Here is a 21255-nt window from a genome sequence, read left to right on the forward strand (position 1 = left end):
TTTGGAATGGGACATTGGACCTTATCAGAATAATTCCAATGAATTGTGGATGCACGTTGAATCATTTGAGGCAGCTAACTGGAGTAGTTTGGGCCAATGGAAATGTCAGCAGTATATCCTTGACTATGGCCTGGTTTGGTGTGATGGTGCAACTGGGAAAACAAATGTGAGCTTAAATCAGTGGTGACACATTAGAGTGAGTTGCAGTCTGAAGCACGCTTCTGGTCTTTTTGGCTTTGCATTAAGGTTTGAGCATATTCTACTCAGTTTTTGACCATTTTCTGATGAAGGTCCTTAAATAGACCTTTGCATATACAAAATACCTGATACCTTTTGGGCTGCTTGAGACTCACTGGATATCAGCAAAGTCAATGTGGCATTGGCCATATTTCAGATGCCTCTGCGATTCTGGTCATAGATGCCTGGAATTGGACATGTTTGCCACCATTTTATTCATGAGCAAAGAAACAAATGTGGCCCGATTTCACCTAGCCTCATCTCCCCAACGATGTGTTTGATCTGAGGCATTTTATATAGCTTCAATTATTAATGTTATCTTCAAAATGATAAAATCTATAACTTAAAATGTGCCTGAAAATGAATATGGTAGCAGAATATGTCCATAAATCAAGACAATTTCTCCAAATGGTCCAGTTCTATAAATTATAAAGAACTGAAATTTAGAATTTTATGCCTGGAGTCGTACCAATAATATTTATTGTTACAGAAGGGTCGGGGAGGAGGGGGTGCCTCACTGCGAAAGTCACTGATATGCCATTATGCTGCTGCCACATATACAAATTACTTTGCCAGGACATTTAGAGAAAGTGTACAGTGCTTCACCTATGGCATAATTACCATTGCAGAATATCAACGGCACTTCTAGCGAAGTAGCAGGGGCAGGAACAGCTTCAAGAAAATTCCCAGCCACATCTCATGTTGTCTCACAAGAAAGAAGGGAGAATTACATTTATATAGTGCCTTTCTTGACAATTGGATATTTCAAAAGTGTTTTAAAGCCATTTCGGTACTTTCCTTGAACAATGGGCACTGTTGCAACGTCGGAAACATGGCAGCGAATTTGCCCGCAATAAACTCCGACAAACAGCAATCTGATAATGACCAGGTAATCTGTTTTTGTGATGTTTCATCGACGGTCAAATGTAGGCCAGGGCACAAGGGATAACTCCCCCACTCTTAACATGGGATATTTCATGTCCACCTGAGAGTGTCTCCATGTGTCTGAAAGGCAACACCTCCAACAGTGCAATTACTCCTTCAACATCAACCTACGTTTTTGTGTTCAAGTCTTGGACTGGGACTTAAATCCCCAACCTTCTGATGTGATATGCACTGCCAACCGAGCTGCAGCTGCAATGCAAAAGGGTATAGAGGAAAACAAAAGAGGGAACTATTTACATTTGCTGTTAAATCTTTCTTGAATGTGTTACCCCACCTGCAGGCCAGTCCTAAATATCAAACTTTTTTTGTCATCATGCAGATGTCAGGACGTAATATTGCCAGCTGTCATCAACCAGAATTGAAATCCCGCTTGTCGGGGATTGGATTTTGATTGTGCCTGTGTGAATCTACCTCCAAACCTGAAACAAAACTTGGAAGCGATTTTTGCCACCAGTTCGGTTGCTGGAGTGTGAGCGCGTCGCTAGACTCTGTTGAAGCACACCTGAAGGGTGTCCTCTCGCAAGCCCGACTCCTCCACCTGGTCGCCATTAAACATCCGGCAAAATGCAAAACAATTTTATTCGATGTGGGTGAGCAGTTATTTATTTTGCAATCCACTGTACTCTCTTGTTGATATCGCGGAGGTGGCGGAGCATATGGTTCCTTCCATCTTATTCTTTTCTGTGGTGATAAATTAATGAGGAAGATTTCTGACGTTGCGGTGTGTGTGTGAGGGAGAGAAGATAGAGGGAGAGAGAGAGAGATTCGCTGGTGCTGTTCTGCTGCTGTTCCTGCAGCGTCGGTGCTGGTTCGCTTCGAGAGAAACGCCCGTGTGACGCGCTCAGCTCAAGCAACCCGCTGACAAACCGAGCTGGGAGCCAGAGGGGTGTCTGCTGTCCTGCTCATGTAAACAGAGACGGGAGAACCAAGTAGCGGGGAGAGAGAGAGAGGAAACAAATACATTTAAATGTGATCCGAGCTCGCATTTGAAAGTCGAGAGTCATTTCCGAGGTCCAGGGCAATATGCACTGCAGGTAAAACTCCATATTTGAATAGGATGTGAGGACGAAGCTGCACAGATTGTGGCCCTGACAAGAGATGGGCAATAGCGGTGCACATCTGCTGGAGGTAAAACCCGGCGTGAGCATTGCCATGATGAAAGGTGGCGTTCGACAACGCGCACTCGGGGATTGTTTTTTTTAAAGAAATAAATATATTTTTCACTCTGTACCTGCACAGGGCACTTTTCTAACCCTGTTTGATCGGGAGGGTATCGAGGGTCCCCGTTCTGTGGCCTTCAATTGGCAATTCGGGGTTCATCCGGCGTCGGCTCCTGAGCACGGTTTATATATCGATTACTTACGAGATACGGGGGGAGGGGGTGGTGACTGCCCGTCTGTTCATATCTAATCAGCAAGGATAACCGTTTAAAACCCTGACACGGCTTAGAATATATCATTTGTATAATTACTACATAATTCCCCTTTGATCCGAGGTGGCAGGGAAGGATCTCCTGGAATGAACGTAATAGCGTGAGCGGATTTTTGAAATGCTTCGAAAGGCGGATTTCCTTATTATTCGGACCAGGCGGGTTTTCTTTAATGGGATGGCGATCTAGACACTGGGATTAACTACAAATTGTGGGGAAATGTCTCGTTTACAGTTCGTTGGGGGCGGGGAGGGGGGGGGGGGGCTAAAAGCTGTGATATCTTGCAAGGATTTCCTCGCCAATTAACGGTTCGTCCTGGACGCCGTTGCAAAGAAGACTGTAAAAGGCCCCCTTTTACGGTGCTGGAATGTTAAACAGTCGCTTGAATGTGTGTCCAGTATTAATGCTTCAACCAAATATAAGACACACGTCTTTCCATTCAGGAATGGAATGGTCTTTATCCTGTGGCCCAACTCCGATTTTGATGGCCCGAAGCCCCGATAATATTAATTTTCCTGGAACATATTTTGACATAATCGTGTCCCATTAAATGCAGCCTGCATACTAACTCCATAAAACTGAACATTTACACCGATCGCGCTCGCTACCCAAATGATAAATGTGCCACATTTATATTCCCATTGAAGTCGAACTGAATGTTTTCTCACGTTCTGGTGGAGTTTACTCATGTTTGGTTACCTTCCAGTTTGTGTTTGAACGCAGTCAAAATATTCGGTGTTTGCTGGTCAGTAATTATGTAACTTGTGCTTTGTACAAAATCGGAATCTCACTCTGTGTGCCATTGGGTGGAAACACCTGTGAGGATCGCACTGTCCTGGGTGTGCTGGGAGGCGCAGCGCGTTGTCATCCCTCGGCGAGGATGATAGTCCACTACAATGTTATTAATTGCTGGTACTTGCTGGGATTTTTTTTGAAGCGCCAATTAGATATAGAGGTTCAACGCAGCGTCGATAGATAGATCCAAGATTCGCCTGTCCAACTTCAATATTAAATAGCGGTATGTCAAAAATGACATCTGTACTTTCAAATGGGGCGTTGGAAAGAGATGGCTGTACATATTTTGTGCACAGCTTTAGAATGGCCACGCACATTTCATGTTGGTCTTAATATCGAAACTTTACTGGCAGATCGCCACACTCTAAATGATTAACTGTCTTGAATACCCAAGTTTACTTTCACCTATCTCCATAGTTATGCTCAATTTAAGTAATAGCCAAGACTGGCTTTAAACAGACGATGAATGCAGGCAATCATGATTTTCTTTATTTGCCCCCTTTGCCGAGGTTGCTATATTTCCCCAACTCGCGCTCTCCTGTCCAAACAGTGTCCACGTACAAGGTTGTATAATGCCGGCAGTCTTCGTGAAATCTTAGTTTTCGGATATGTGTTGCTTCACAAATATAATTAAGGTGTTCTAATTACTAGCGCAGGTTTATCAAATGCAGTGTTCATCATTGAACATCTATCCTCACATGTACTTTTGGTAAAAATGGTATGTGCTGTCAACATCCTCCTTCCTTCCATTGGTTTATGAATGTTAAATAGGAGTGATAACAGTTGCAACCATTTCTCCAGTGTAGCAGAGAGGGGAAAAAATGAGCACAATTGAATTTGTTGATATTAATAACTGTAAACCACCATTTCCTTGTTTTATGCAATAACGTAGGCTGCAAAATATGCCATTTATTATTCATTTACGTTTTCGAGTTCTGCCTTTTCTCTCAACAAAATATGAAAAATGTAACTAGGCAAGCCTTTATCATGATGTGTAAGAACCAACTATTGTAATGAACAAGAAAAGGTTAACCCATTTTTGAAAAACGCTAATACGAAAGAAGATTGACATTAGATGTGGTCAGGTGATTGGAAAGAGTGACTTTCATGTTGCATTTTTGGCTGAGTTTTATGACTCATGGAGCTAATTATTCTGTAACAATAAATAAGAGTTTAAAGTATCAAGCACATTCATTACTGCGCAGGCAATGGAAGATGATTTATCCCAGTAGCAGCCCCTTTACAGGGAGCCTATCACGCACATTATTGTAAGGTGTTATTAATCTGAGTTAACAGTCATGCTATTATTTATTGCTTTCATTCCTTGCAGATTGCAAGTTGTGTTGGAGCTGCTGTAAAGGCTGGAATCACAGTTTGGCCCTGAAAGGAAGACTTGCTGATCGGCTTTGCATGTCAAGTGGCTGCTGAGCTACTTGACGGTTTATGGTTTTCAGCACCACTAAGAAGTAAGCAGCCCAGGAAGCCACGAGTGACGACTCAGAGTGTCTGTTTTTACATGATGGCATGAGTCTGAAGATCTGCGCTGGAAATCTGTCATAAAGAGCAGTTTTGGTATTTTAATGGGATTCCTGAAGGAAGGTACTCGAGCAACACCAGAGAAAGTAATCTGTTGGATCTGCACGTGGATAAGCTATTTTTTGAGAGAAAAATTAAATACTATTTGCTTTCTTATCTGGAACCATAAAAAGCTAAACTGTGTCGTCTGATTACAAAGCAAAATCCACTGTGGATATGGGCCACTGATCTCATTTGTTCTGCTGACTCAACATATTTAAACCTTAATCTAAAAGACTGCCATCAGTACCTTGCGAGAGAGCTGCTTCACTAACTTTGTCTTAATTGTTGGATTCACAAAGGAATACGTTTTGCAACGCACAGCAAATCTTCACACCTTGAGGAACTTTATACAAATTGTTTGTAATCTGTACGTTATCCAACACCATACCACATTTACAAGGATGGCTGTTGTCATCAAGAAAAAAGGCCATTTGCTTTGGTTTGGCTTGCTTTTTGGATGCCTTGTTAACCTTGGGGTTAGTTTAGAATTTACTGGAGCTGCAGGGCAATGGGCAAGGTTCCCAAAGTGGAATGCATGCTGTGAAAGTGAAATGAGTTTTAATATGAAGACCAACATTTCCAGTAGTCTCCTGGTCTATTTTGATGATGAAGGATTCTGTGATTTTTTGGAACTCCTAATTGTTGATGGATATCTTCAACTTCGATTTTCGATTTTCTGTGCTGAAGCAGCCGTTCTACAGTCAGATACTAAAGTTAATGATAGTATGTGGCACACTATAGTTATTCAAAGGAATTTTAAAAAGACAACATTAATTGTAGATGAAGAGATTAAAACAGTTGAAGTGAAGTCAAAGAGACGAGACATGACAGTCTTTAGCAAATTGTATATTGGTGGAATTCCACCAGAGTTTCATTCATCGGTGCTGTCATTAACATCAACCTCAGTAGGACATCAAGAACCATTCCAGGGATTAATAACTGACCTCAGGGTTGGAAATGGGACCACCACACTCATTGATGGTCATGGAATCAAGATGGATGAAAACTACCTTTGCACAAATCACAGTCTATGCCTAAATGGTGGAACCTGCTCTGTTGTACATGAGAAGCCAATTTGTGATTGTTCTCACACTGGCTTTCAAGGAATAGACTGCAGCGAAGGTAAGATGACTACAACACTGTATTCCTTTTATTGATTATGACACTTTGGTAGCTATAGTGGGGAAAATATCCATTTGACCAAGATTAAATCTGGCCAAAATTCTTCAGCTGTACTGCCATTACCTTTCTTTGTTCACTGATATCTCTCAATATAAATCATTTTGCTTTAACTCATCTTATTTCTATGACATACAACAGACATTTTGATGGTAGAACATATATTTTCTTGTATGCTATTCCATCAAAGGATCAGAAGCCTCTATTTCCATTTATTTAAAGTTAAACCATAAACTGGAACTAGTTTACTAACAGCATTGTGGGTGTACATGGACTGCAGCAGTTCACTAAGTCAGCTCACCACCACCTTCACAAGGGCGGTTAGGAGTGGGCAATAAATGTGTGTCTTGTCAGCAATGCTGTGCACCCCATGAATGAATAAATGAAATGGAAAAATGGCATTTTCCAAAAAGAAATTCAAAAGCCAGAAAGCACAGTCATGGAATAATAAGTATGAATAATTAATTAGACTAAATAAATAATATTGGTGAAAGAAATTTAAAATGCTTACTATATTTTTGGATTCTAGTTTTCCATTGTGCCAGATTGGTTTATTTTCAGTCATGTATGTAAAGGCGAGAGGTGGTATTTAATGCCCTCTTGTTGCGAGTTTGGTGATGGGGGTACATTTATTCAGACAAGAGGGTGGCAGGTGGGAACTCCACAGCCTTCCTGCCACTGCCCCAATTAAGTCATAGTGGGATGTGATAGCCTACCCACCCACTGCCAATTGAGGCCCTTAAGCAAACAACTAATGCCCTCTTAAAGGCCTCATTCCTGCTGCTGCAGGCATTCATGCAGCGGCAGGCAGGGGACGACATCATGTAGGAAACTCAAGAAGCAAACACTGGCTTGTTTACTTCCGGGCTTCCAGGAAATTCACTCATTGTCAGGCACTCAGTGCCTGATTGAGGGACCTGGATTCAGGAATGGGGGCTCATTGAGAGCCTCTAATTGGTCGGCAGCTCTCAGTGGTTGGGACTTCCACCCACAGTCATTGATCCCAGGGAAGGCACACTGCTGCCAAGTTCAAGGCTCTTAATGCATGGAGTTTTCCCAAAAGGAAGCAACACAGGGCCACTCCAGAAGTTCAATTAAAATAGTGTTAACTGGCTAGAATTTTCTTTTCTTTTGGAAAAGATATTTTATTCCAAACATAAACAATAACAAAACAACAGTTTGTATATTCCCCCCTTTTAATCCCTTCCCTCCATCGCCCCACTGCCCCCTCGCGATAAACAGCTCCTCAAATATCGTTACGAACAGCCTCCACCATACCTCAAAGCCCTCTTCTGACACCCTTAAGGCAAATTTAATTTTCTCCAACCCAAGAAACTCGTACAGGTATCCTAGCCAAGCTGCAACCCCCAGTGGCATACCTGACATCCAATTCAAAAGAATTGATCGCAGGGCAATCAGAGAGGCGAAGGCCATAACATCGGCCCACTTTTCCTCCAGCCACTACGGCACTTCCGAAACCCCAAAGATCACCACCATGGGGCCAGACTTCATCTAGGCCCCTAATATCCCAAACGCTGCCTCCCATTAGCTGTCCAACTTGTCGCATCCCCAAAACATGTGAACATGATTCACCGGCCCCTGCCCACACTTCTCACATGCATCTGTTACCCCCAGAAAGAAGTCACTCATCCAAGCCCGAATCATGTGCACCATTTTAGACTGAATCAAGCTAATTCTGGCACAAGAGAAGCTTGAGTTCACTGGCCCCATCGCCTCACTCTAGAGTCCCCATCCTATCCTCCCCAACTCCTCCTCCCACATCCACTTAACCCTTTCAATTAACGCCTAGCCCTGCTCTCCCACCCGCAGGTATATGTCCCCGATCCTGCCCTCCCCACCTAATCTGGGAGCAGCATTTTCTCCAATATCATGTACTCTGGCAGTTGGGGAACATAGGTAGCTCCTTTCACATACGTCCCATACCTGCCAGAACCTAAACTCACTTCCTCTTCGGCAACTCAAACCTCTCCAGCAGTTCATCCAACACAGTGAATTTTCCCTCCAAGTACATATCCTTGACCTGCTCCAACCCCTCCTCCCTCCACCGCCTTTACATCCCATCCAGTCCCCCCCTCCCCCCCTTGTGTAAACCTAAGTTTCTCAAACAGTGGCAACAACGCCAACATTTGATCCAATTTAAAGCACCTCCTCACCTGATTCCAAATCCACCACCGGACTCCCCGTATGCTTTCTTGGAGCCAATGGCAGTGTGGCCATCACCAGTGCTCTCAAACCTGAGCGCTTACAGGACCCCTCTTCCAACCTGATCCACTCTGTCATTCCCCCCCTTCCCCCTCCACCAACGAGTCGGCTAGAATTTTCTTAATGTTAATATCAGATGGGCTGGATTCTCTGACCTCCCAGCCACATGTTTTCCAGCGGTGGTGGGAGACTGCACGGCATTCGCTCGCTGTGGGATTCTCTGCTCCGCTGTCAATGGGAATTCCCATTGAAACCACTCCACACTGCCGGGAAACCAAGGTGCACTGCTGGTGGGACCAGAGAATCCCGCCACCAGCCAACAGCAGAGAAAAACTACCATAAGTTTTGCCTTGCTGCTTACTTATAAATTGCAGATTGTGCATATGTTTATGGTTGGTTCTTTGGGATTTAATGTGCATCATTCCTAGGTTTTTTTAAATGATTTTGTTTAGAAATGACAGAAAAGATAATGAAAAGCCATAAACAGTCCATACAAATTAACTGTTGTTTACCTTATTTGTATTTCCAGGGCATTGATGTATGATTCTAGGTAATGCAATGCTTACAAAGTCTTTTTAATATAGGAAAATGACCCTTTAACTTGTTATACTTTCTTGTCCATTACCAACATTCTTTTGTATGTGATTGTGAAGACAAATTTAGAGTGTAAAGATTTAATTCTAATGCGCTTAATTTCTTTAATTCTTGTGCTAACACTTTCCACTGATTTATTTTTTAATCTAAAAGGAATAGGAATATTAAGTACTTGATGCAGCAGCTCATTTGTTGGCTTGAAGTCCTATGGGCTTTTGGTAATTATTTAGTGTTATGAAAGAAGGGAAACCACATTAATTAGATTTGGCTCTAATTTTGCTTGTGTCAAAATGTAGCCATGCTGTTGGATACACGTATTGCCACTCCAAATGAAATATGACCCAATTCATTGACAGGTCCAAAAATCAATGTTTCAGGAGAATTACTACATATGCATGTCATTGGCTCTTTTCTCCAGCTGCACACTATAAAGACAATTTTCAATGATTATTATTGGTGCGCAAAATATGCAACACTATTGTTCTTTTCCATTTTGACTATCTTCTCAAAAGAAGACAGAAACATTCCTGCAATGTAATGTATGGCTTGAGACATGCAGTTTCCAACACCAAATAAGTGTTTCGAAATATTAAACCGAAAAGCAAAAAAATTAAAGAACATCTTTTCCACTAACCCTTTCCCTGTTATTGTAAAAAAATTACAAAGAACAATTTACATCTGTAACATTTTCACTAGCCTAACTTTGTGTTAAAATAATACTAGAGATTTATGTGTATTGTTTGTAATCTACCAAAACTGTAAATCAAACCTTAATTTAAAATACTTGCATTTAAATTGATAGCCTATATTTCCCAAGTATTGTAATAGTTTAGGTAACATCTAGTAACATGACAGCCACCTTTAACTCATGAATATGTGTCTGAACATATTACTCAACTGAATATAGAACATAGAACATACAGTGCAGAATACGTTCGGCCCATCGAGTCTGCACCGACCCACATTAAGCCCTCACTTCCACCCTATCCCCGTAACCCAATAACCCCTCCTTACCTTTTTGGACACTAAGGGCAATTTATCATGGCCAATCCACCTAACCTGCATGTCTTTGGACTGTGGGAGGAAACCGGAGCACCTGGAGGAAACCCACGAGAATGTGCAGACTCCGCACAGACAGTGACCCAGCAGGGAATCGAACCTGGGACCCTGGCGCTGTGAAGCCAGTGCTACCGTGCTGCCCTATGTCATATGTAACCTTGCACAAAAGCCATACATAGAAGAAAAACATGGTTTTTAAGATGTTGCTGCGCAAATAATTTCCACGGAATAATTTTGTCCATTTTATTTTAGTTAAAAATCTTTGCATGAAAGGATTTGCCTCGATCTTGATTATTTCTTTGGAAACACAAAAATGATGTTGAAATGTAATTTTCTGCGCACTACCAAAACTTAACTTCCTCCAATGATGATTTTTAAAAAAAATCTATTTGTGCTGGGAGGGCCTCAGGGCCTGATCCTGTGCTGTATTGTTCTTTAACCATTGAGTCTAAGGGACTGAACACTTCTTGAAAAGTTGGTAAAATAGTTTTATTTTGCCAAAATGAATAAACTACTAATTAAATTCATCCTTAGAAATGGCATTGAATTACTAATTAAGCTGCAAATGCAATGTTTTTGCAATAAATACTTGAGTGAAAATTATGAATTACCAACAAAGTTCTGCTTATGTTGCAAGCCTTAACATTCCTGCTGAAAATGGATAGAAATAGTTCACCAGAACAGTGTCACAGTGGTTAGCACTGCTGCCTCACAGCACTGAGGACCTGGGTTCGATCCCGGCCCCGGGTCACTGTCCGTGTGGAGATGGCACATTCTCCCCGTGTCTGCGTGGGTCCCACCCCCACAACCCAAAGATGTGTAGGGTAGGTGAAGTGGCCATGGTAAATTGCCCTTTAATTAGAAAATGAAAATAATTGGGTACTCTAAATTTATATTTAAAAAAGGAATGGTTCACTAAGCTTTGCCAAAACATTAAGAATTTGAAAGTTTTTGTGTATTTTTCCATCAATCAGTTTCAATTGTGACTTCCTTGGATGTCATCTTGCATCACCTGAATCTATCTGTTGTTCGCAAATATGATACAAATAACAGGAATAATCGAGAAGGTAAAATGTTATTCATTGTGTTATCTGGAATACAATGACATTGGGATTATAGTAACATGGAAAGAGAAATGCACGACTGAGAGCAAAGAAAAAGCTATGTTAGCTATACATATGCAATACATTAATAGTGATTCTAAAATAGTAAAAGGAGTGAGACTGCATAAAAATATGGCAAGATAGTGTGTGAAATATAGCAGTAAATGAAATAATTCAATTAGAACAGAATAAGTACCAGAAACAACAATAACACATTCTGTAAAGTACTTCAGAGTGAGATGGTATGATCAATATACTGGAGACTGAAGTGGATAATTGTGGGCTTAGTACAGAATAAAATCAGGGGCTAAATATAGCATGGAAGAGAATGAGTACGATAATAAAGCTAGTTTATAGTAGGGGTAATTTTATAAGTTTGTAAGTATACAATTGCGGTTGCATGGTCTGATGCACTATTTTTTAATAGTGTCTGTCAGATTTACCAACGTAATATAAATGTATACAGCAAGGGCTATGTTGCAATTTACTCTGATCACTATATTAATGAAGCAAAAAAATCTTTTTTTTGACAAGTTCACAAACACTTGGCTTGCCCTAAAATAATTTAAATTTAATTCTCCATCCGAGGAAAGGTGTGAGAGTTTCTAATGACTTTAACAAGTGACTTTTGATTTTTATTCTAATTTTTCAAAGATTTTCAGTATGTATTTCTAGATATGTAGGAACTCAGCAGTACAAAACATAGAATAATATTCTTTTGGCAATTTATACTTAGATTTTACCACGATTTTTATTCATGTCTGCTTTTTACAAAAATTAACAGTCAGGAATTCCATCCCCAAGATACTGAATTTACTTCAAACCACAGAATCTCAAATATGTTACATGGAAAAGAAGTATTTCAAAATTATTCACCTATTTTAATTTTTATTCCAAAAGTCACCTATTTTTTTGTACGTCTTTTGACGTATTGTGTAAATGATCCCTGTTGTACAGCAAAATGTTTTATAATCAAGCGTTCCTGGTAATTGTGGGTATGTTAGTGCACTCCTATTTAGATCCACAAGGCAAATAAGATCTCTAAATGGGTAAAATAAATCCTTGCTTGTACTCATGTCAGGATTAACCTTCAATTTGTGTTCTTGTAAAGTATATTAGGATCCTTCTGGAAATTTTGTACCATTGATTCTTAGTGGAGAAAGTTCTGAATTACTTGATCGAAATATAAAATTTCCAAATAGAAATTTGTTACATTTTGTGAAGCAGGTTCACTGTGGGTTATGCATTTACTAACACTGCTTGGTCAAATTTTATTTGGTTTTAAAGTGGACTACAAAAATTATTTCTCTGTGAAAAAAATAAGCGATTACCCAAGGGTGAAGCTTCCATTTGTCACTTTTTATTTCTTGCTGGCAAGTCATCGACTTGTGGGATCAATTTGAAGTCCATATCGATTTTGTGTGATTTTGTTCTGCATTGGTTCTAACTTTGCCTATACTTTGTTCTGATTTTTCATTGAATGAAAGAATGCCACTTAATTGTAAATTTTGCGTGTGATGAATACAGGAGCTGAGTTATTGATTATTTGCCCCAGGGTCCTCTTCCATTTTCTATTTAGTGTTATGACAGGAAATATACATTAATGAGTTTCACCTTTAATCTTTTTCATGTCTGGACTGAAATCAGTAACTGCTGTCTTTGTGTCATGTAAAGCAGATGTAATTGTGAGGTTAGATGAATTGGAAACTTAATGCATAACTGATCTGTTGGTTGTAGAGCACATTATAAATGGGGTGTACAGACCTGCTATTAACCACAACAATGTGTGCGCTATTAATAGGTTGACACCGAGAGGATGTGCTGTTTTTCATTGTAATGAATTTATGATTATCTAAGATAGGAAGATGGGTGGAAAAAATGAATGATTTATATCATTCAAAATATAATAATTTTTTTTCAACGATAATTGAAATGTGTAAAAAGTACAAAACGTGGAATAAATGTTTAATTCCTTATGTTTTATTTAGGTACAAGACCAGGTCTTTAGTCAAACACTGAAAGCTTTTGTTCCATATTTTGGTTGGCACTGTGAATTAGGGTTATAATTTTTTTTTAATAAACCATATTATTTGCAAGAAACATTCACTGCAATGACAATTATTTGCTTATCATGTTTCTGAATTTCTGGGCATTTTTCCAGCTTATTAGACTATTTGATTAAATGATTGCATGTAAGGACTTCAGCACAACTGGAGGTCTCACAAAATGGAATCTATATGTGTGTTATTTGTTAATGGTGCCGAGGAGTGTTACCTATACGTGATAACAGATAAGCGCTTGTAATTTAAATGGCAAATAAGTCACTAGACAAGTCAGTTGACTTTTCAAAAATGCTAGTATGGTGTTATTGCCATTAATGTTATTTTTTTAGAATTTAATTTTTAAACTCTTAATTGAAAAAAATTGGTCACTTTATTGTTTAGCCGGTAAGCAAGCAAACACAATTGGGTTGTGTAGTATGTTTTTCTGTAATCAAATATTTAAAAATTCAAATGAATGTTCTGATTTTGTTGTGTGTATTTGTTTCCTTGATTAAGTATGCTAATAGAATTTTGGTATGATTTTGTAAGAGTGCTTGATTTAAATGAACAAATATCCTCTATATTGTCATATATATATATATCTGTATATACATATATTATATATATAATTGGCAGTAGACATTAATAGATTTATATCATAGGCAAATTAAAATACAATCTGAATTTCTAATATTGTTAACTACCATTGCAAACTCTGGGTTATAACAATGCCATCTGAATTCTGTAATTATGTAAGTATGTTATAAATTATTCCTTTCCACCCCTTTTGCTACGGTACATGAAAAAATCAACTGTCCAATGGATTGTTCGAACATTTGTCTTTTTCAGGTTCTTGGTATTATGGTAATATTGAACATAATGCCATGAATCAAAACAAAGCTATGAGTGATAGAAAAGTTAAAGGGAGTGAATTTAGTAAAATGATAGGTTATGTGTGCATAAGGAAAATAATTCTAGATCTTGCGCTTGACATGAATTTTAAAAATTGTTACTGTTCATGTGAAATAATTTTGTTTTCTGATGTGTTTTGTAATTGCATCTGAGTAGTTGGTTGCATGTAATAAAAGATTAAATGATATAAATAAACCTGATATTTAAGAAAATTCTCAGTTGTGATGGCGGACTGACATTTTAAGGTATATTTTTCAGCAGTGCAGTCTTCACCAAGTAAATAAGATATTATTTTGATTTCATATGCAAATTTAGCAAATGGCATAATAAATAACTAAAACTGTTAACATTGGGTTCACATGCAAGATAAACCTACTGATAGAGGATAATGTAACTTAAATCATCATGCAAGTTTTTATTATATTATATATTTTTGTCCAGTACATGTCAGAATAAAAGCATAAGTGCTACTGTAATCTATTACTCTTGTAAATATTTTGCATATGTAACATGCAAGCGCGTAATATTTATTAAATCTGTTAGTTGACCCCTTGTACTGCTGCTCATGCAGAGGAATGGTGTCAAGAGACAGAGGTAGCAAATTTACTCGTTGAATTCTTGTCTGCATTCAAAAAATACGCTAAGGGCAGCCTCCTCAGACTGAAGTTGAAATTACAGGAAGAATGAGAGGAAATATAAAAACAAGAATAAATTTCAGGCAATTAATTAATTCATTGATAAGTCTGCAGAAATTCAAGGAAAATATAGCTTCAAGTTTGAATATGTTTTATACCAAGGCACTTAAAAAAGTGACTCGGAGAAGCAGTCATGTTTTTCCATTTTCTTAAGGCAATTATTCGGACCCAGGAAAGGTGTCTGAGGATTGGAACTACAGGTTGAGCATCCTTTCTCCAAAATTCTGAAAACCGGAAAATTCCGAAATCCGCACTTTTTTTTGTCCGTGCCACACATGTGCAGTTCCCAATGTTCCGCACATGCACAGTTCCCAATGCGCACCATACATACGGAGTCCCAAACATTCTACACATGTGCAGTTCCCAATGCATGCTGCAACTGCGCAGTATATTCGGAAATCCGAAACATTCCGAAATCCGATGCACACTCGGCCCCAAGCATTTTGGATAAGGGATTTTCAACCCCTGTAACTATCTTTATAACAAAGGGGTGACCTAGGAATCAATATGCCAACAAACCACCATCTGTTTTCAGTGAAGATTTGGAAAGATTTTGATCCAACAATATTGATGCACTTAGAAATGGAGTGGAATTAAATTGAACCCACTTGAGTAGGCATGATGTGAGGGGACACACTAGGAGAATCAGGCAGATGTACTCCCGGTGGATTCCTGGCATCAGGAAAACTGTCCCAGTTAAGTTTTGGATGGGAAGGGCTCGATGCAGGATTTATGCCTGCCAACAACAGGATGTCAATTAGTCTCATTGGTGAGCCATTTAACAACAATTGTCTCTGAATCCACCAGAATTCAGTGGTCTCTCATGGATTAAATGAGACTTTAATTGCTCTGCCCTGCCTCTTGAAGACAGTTCAACAAACTCTGTTGGGTTTTCCTGTGGGCTATTGGGATCTGACATTGGAAAGAGGGATCTGCTGAAAGCCACCCACCTGCCCTTTCCGACAACCTCCCTCCTTCCCATTGATCCTCACCGGTTACCCTCATTCTAAACCATTCCCCTGTGCTCTGGGGTCCAGGGGGGATATATGGGCGATACATGCAATCATTACTGGTAGTAGCCTCTGCTCCCAGTGGTATTTCTAACAATGGAGAGGCTGGATGCTTTTGGGAGGGGGGTTGGGTGGGGTTGGTGGGTGAGGGTGGTGGTGTGATTTCCAACATTCAGATCTAAAATCCTTTTGAAAGCCCAAAGCTGGTCAGTTAAGTGCATGATAGTACTTAAATCCGATTGGACTTTACCCACAGAAGTGACATGTGTCTCCCACTGGTTCTGCAACCAATGTGGGGGTACCCTCCTCATGGGAAAACAAATTCCAGTCATGATATGGCAAGATAGAGCCAGTGGAGAGGGAGATTTTATACAAGAAGATTTTCCAGAGTTCTTTGAGGGTTCTTGTAATCAGCAAAATCTGATGGCTGGCACATAGACACATTTCTTTTAATATTGTATCACATAAGAAATTAGTACATAAGATCGGAAGCCATGGAAAAAGTGGGAAGGTTTTGAAGGAGATTAAAAATGCTATAAATCAGAGAGAGAAAAAGGTGGTTGTGAATGTATCTGTGTTGACATGGTAGAAGCTCACTGGTAGGATGCTGCATTGATCAAAGCAGCGACCTTTGCTATTTGCAATATATGCAAAGGGCTTACAGTTAAGTAAACCACTGTCTCAAAGTTTAAAAATTACACCTTGGGAGTTGGATGGCAATAAGAAGCAGATAAGTCTAGAAAAACATGGGAATAAAAATATAAATGGGTCAACACAGGGAAAGAATCTGGAGGTATGGCGCACTGGAACTAGTAAGAGTATGTAAAATATTTAAACAGCAATGTGTATATGTTGGGTGAAATTTAACCTTTGGACCCGCTCATAGATGGAGCGCCAGTAGCAGGTCAGAAGGTCAGAAACTGAAAAAAGTGTGGAGAGGACTTTGCAAAGGTTTTTTAATGCAACCGCTACAAAACACTGGGGAGGTGGGGTGGGGATTGTAAGTCCCTGGAGTGGGTTACTCTTCTCAGTAGACAGGAGGTAAAGGGCAATTTTGAGACTTAAGCAGGTATGAATGAAATTACTGAGGAGGTAAACAGCAGGAGTGTGGTCCCTTACTTATGGATACAGAACCACAAGATGTTCAGTGATCTCAACAGTGCCAAAAAAGTGAGCAGCAAGGCACATTCAATAACCAACCCAGTTACTTTGACTTCCCAGCCTTCTCCTACACAGTGCCCCTCAGATCAATACATCTTTCAGCTCCACCCTTTCTTCTCTCTCAAGGCACCTCCTTCCATCACCATCTGAGCACCTACCATCTTATTGACATCTCAAACCTATGCTTCAAAATTACTATTCACATTTCATCCTCGCAAAGCATTTAATTTTGCATACCGCAGATCACCAGAAAGAGGCAGAGAGCCTGCAGTGGTCCTCCAGTAAATTCCACCCTTGACCCCTGCTGAGGAGGAGGTATAATCAGTAGAGTGGCACAGTGTATGGCCACCTGCAATGGAGAGATGGGGATCTCCCAGATACTGGTGACAGAATTTGATGTATCACAGCTCCAGGACATCAGCTATATTGCTTTGACATCACCAGTAACTGAAATAAAATAATCTGCACAATTATGACTTTGAATCCTTTCCTCTTGCAAATTGTAATTCACAACTTTCATCTCCCACTGGTCTTTCAAGTTTCATGCAGAGGTTTGTGTAGGGGGAGGCCAAGAAGACCTCAGAGAAGATTGCGCATTTCAGTAAAGCACATTCTTACACCTCCCACACAACCTCCACTAGCTGAAATACAAACACCTGAGTGGGACCTCAAAGGCAAGTGGTTGGATTGTCATATTGATTGGGTCCCTGTTGCTGGGGCTGGAGACAGGAGGATACCGGGCTCTCCAAGCTTTGCACAGTTGGACACAGTTACTGAACCTTGTGTCATCAATGAAGAGGACTAGTCTGGAACAGGAACACATATTGTATGAGCTTCCATCAGTATTTCTAGAGGCAAAAAATGCCATGACAGAGTTATTGATGAATCTTGTCTCTACCGTAAATGGCATGGTATCTCATGTCTTTACCTTGATCTTCACCTTCATGGAAAGAGTGCTTGGAGAACCAGATGGGGTAGACAACAGAGTAGATGCTGGTTCTCATCAACGGCATGCAAATTGTTGTGAAATTTCAGTTCATGTTAATGGCTCAAATCTTCCAATGGGGTCGAAGCCCATTCCTGACATTGATCAGACAAAAAAATCTACTCACTCACCTTCCTCAGATTTCTCTGGTCAGTGTTCCAATGGAAGATACTGCAAAACTCACTCACTACAGGAACCTTGGAGGGAACAGTTGAAAAAAATCAGTGCAAATTCCATGCCTCTATCATATTCTGGTAAGCACAGTCTGGATTTTCGCCTGAGTCAGGATGACTTGGGAGCCCTTTAAAACTGGCAGGCGGGATTTCAATACTCAAAAATGCATTCCCGGGCTGTGCGATTTTTGGGAGTGCCTTTAAAGGTGCAGACTGATTCCTGTCAGACACATTGCTGAGATAGGTATCTCTTACTCCTTTGAAATTTTCATGAAGTTAGGCCAAGTTTTTAAAGACTTGTGGTTCATGGTGTCATGAACCCTAGCCTACAGGAGGGACCTTTTAAAAAGCAAGTTTGAATGGACCCCTTCATGCCCCCATGCCAGGTGCTGCCCTTCCACCCACCTCCAAGTCCCCTCATGCCCTCTATGCCAAACGCAGTCATTTCCATGCCCATGGACTAACTGTACACATTCCAGCACAGTGTGGGCGTAGGATAGATTCATAGAATCAGACAGCACAGAAAAGGCCCTTTGCCCCATTACATCTGCGCCAGTCAAAAACAACCACCTAACCATTCTAATCCCATTTTCAAGCCCTTGGCCCATAGCCTTGTATGCCCTGGGATCGCAAGTGAATATCTAAATACTTCTTAAATGTTATGAGGGTCTCCTCATCCACCACCCTTTCAGGCAGTCAACTCCTAACTTCCACCATCCTCTGGGTAAAAACGTTTTTGCTCACATCCCCGCTAAACTTCCTGCCCTTTACCTTAAGTCTATGCTCCCTGGCCATTGACCACTCCACCAAGGAGAAACATTTTTTTCCTGCCTATCTATGCCCCTCATAATTTTATACATCTCAAACTTGTCCCCCCTCAGTCTTCTCTGCTCCAAGGAAAACAATTCAAGTCTATCCAACCTTACTTCTCAACTAACACTCTTGTCCAGCCAACATCCTGGTATATTTCTTCTGTACCCTTTCCAGTGCTATCACATCTCTTCTGTAATGTGGATTCCAGAACTTCACACAGTACTCTAGCTGTGGTCTAACCAACGTTGTATACAGTTCCAGCATAGCCTCCCTGCTCTTAAACTCTATTCATCGGCTAATAAAGCAAGTATACATTATGTCTTCTTAACCACTGTATACACCTGCTCTGCTGCCTTAAGGGACTGATGTACTGCATGCCCTCTAATCCTTGGTGCTTCCTGTGGTCTTGCCATTTATCATGTATTCCCTTGGCTTGCTTGTCCTTCCCAAGTGCATCACCTCAGACTTATCTGGACTGAATTCCATGTGCCACTGATCAGCCCATCCAACCACCCCGTCTATATCCTCCTGTAATCGAAGGCTATACTCCTCACTATTTACCACCCCATCAATTATCGTACCATTGGCAACTTGCTGATCAACCCTCCCAAATTCATATCAAAATGATTTATATCAATCACAAACAGCAAGGGCCCCAACATTAATCCCTGTGGGATGCCACTGGACACAGGCTTCCAGTCAGAAGACACCCCATGACCACCACCCTCTGCTTCTTGCCACTCAGCCAATTATGGATCAAATTTGTACAATTTCCTTGGTCCCATGGGCTCTTATCCTCGCTATCAGGGACTTTATCAAAAGCCTTGCTGAAGTCCAAATGAACTATGTCAAATCCATTTCCCTCATCTGGACACCTGGTCACCTCTTTACAAAACTCAATCAAGTTGGTCAAACATGACCTCCCCTTAACAAAACTATGCTGACTGTTCTTGATTAATATCTGCCTCTTCAAATGCCAATTAATTCTGCCTCTCAGAATTGCTTCCAATAGTTTTCCCACCACTGAGGTTAGACCAACTGGACTTTAGTTTCCTGGTTTACCGCTTCCTCCCTTCTTGAATAATGGTACCACATTGGCTATCCTCCAGTCCTCCAGCACCTCTCCTGTGGCCAGAGAGGAATTGAAAAGTATTGCCAGTGCCCCTGCTCTTTCCTCTCTTGCCTCACTCAGCAGCTTGGGATACACTTCATCTGGTGCTGGATATTTGTCTACCTTTAAGTCTGCCAGACCACCCAGACCGAGTCAAAAGTAATTCTTAGTTCTTGGAAGATTACTGTTATGAATATATGATAATTAAAATGCTGGGCTTTAATGATTATTGTATAACCTAAAAAAATGATAGCTCAAAGGTTTATTCATGTTGTTTAATAGAGTCAGAATAGAAGAAATGGAGTTATAAAACAAATTGGGCTTAATTAGGTAGATAAATTGTAAATGAGGGGTATTTGGTTTGAAGGTCAGTTTGAGGATCGCTTAGAGCAGAGTTTGTCATTATGGAGATGGGTGGAGCTTAGGAAGGCTCTCTGGTTTCAATTTATCTCGGTGCTTGCTGAGAGATGTTTATAGTTACAGTTTGAACCTCATGTAGTTTGCAGCTTCTTGAGGCAAATTAGCAAAAATAAATGACAATTACTCACGTCTGTGGTAGGTAAAGTCTTGGAGAGGATTATAAAAGATACGATTTATAATCATCTAGATAGGAATAATATGATTAGGGACAGTCAGCATGGTTTTGTGAAGGGTAGGTCATGCCTCACAAACCTTATCGAGTTCTTTGAGAAGGTGACTGAACAGGTAGACGAGGGTAGAGCAGTTGATGTGGTGTATATGGATTTCAGTAAAGCGTTTGATAAGGTTCCCCACGGTCGTCTATTGCAGAAAATACGGAGGCTGGGGATTGAGGGTGATTTAGAGATGTGGATCAGAAATTGACTATTTGAAAGAAGACAGAGAGTGGTAGTTGATGGGAAATGTTCAGAATGGAGTTCAGTTACGAGTGGCGTACCACAAGGATCTGTTCTGGGGCCGTTGCTGTTTGTCATTTTTATAAATGACCTAGAGGAGGGCGCAGAAGGATGGGTGAGTAAATTTGCAGACGACACTAAAGTCGGTGGAGATGTAGACAGTGCGGAAGGATGTTGCAGGTTACAGAGGGACATAGATAAGCTGCAGAGCTGGGCTGAGAGGTGGCAAATGCAGTTTAATGTGGAGAAGTGTGAGGTGATTCACTTTGGAAAGAATAACAGAAATGCGGAATATTTGGCTAATGGTAAAATTCTTGGTAGTGTGGATGAGCAGAG

At 40.4% G+C, this 21255-nt stretch overlaps 1 protein-coding gene across 47 annotated transcripts in view; it reads left to right on the plus strand.

Moving 5' to 3' along the window:
• nrxn1a (neurexin 1a) overlaps positions 1-21255 on the plus strand; it is a 2342145-nt gene that overhangs the window by 191172 nt on the left and 2129718 nt on the right. For 27 of the 47 annotated variants that reach the window (XM_038810276.1, XM_038810339.1, XM_038810400.1 and 24 more), the window contains exons 1-2: positions 1958-2216; positions 4737-6106. In XM_038810276.1, the coding sequence (XP_038666204.1) occupies positions 5386-6106 (721 nt within the window). In that variant the 5' untranslated portion in view covers positions 1958-2216; positions 4737-5385. Of the gene's footprint in view, positions 1-1501; positions 1773-1956; positions 2311-4736; positions 6107-21255 lie in introns of those variants that run through there. The other 20 variants (XM_038810383.1, XM_038810373.1, XM_038810439.1 and 17 more) reach the window with 6 other exon arrangements.

The sequence above is a fragment of the Scyliorhinus canicula genome, chromosome 1 (genome assembly GCF_902713615.1).
Source record: "Scyliorhinus canicula chromosome 1, sScyCan1.1, whole genome shotgun sequence".
Lineage (NCBI taxonomy): Eukaryota > Metazoa > Chordata > Chondrichthyes > Carcharhiniformes > Scyliorhinidae > Scyliorhinus > Scyliorhinus canicula.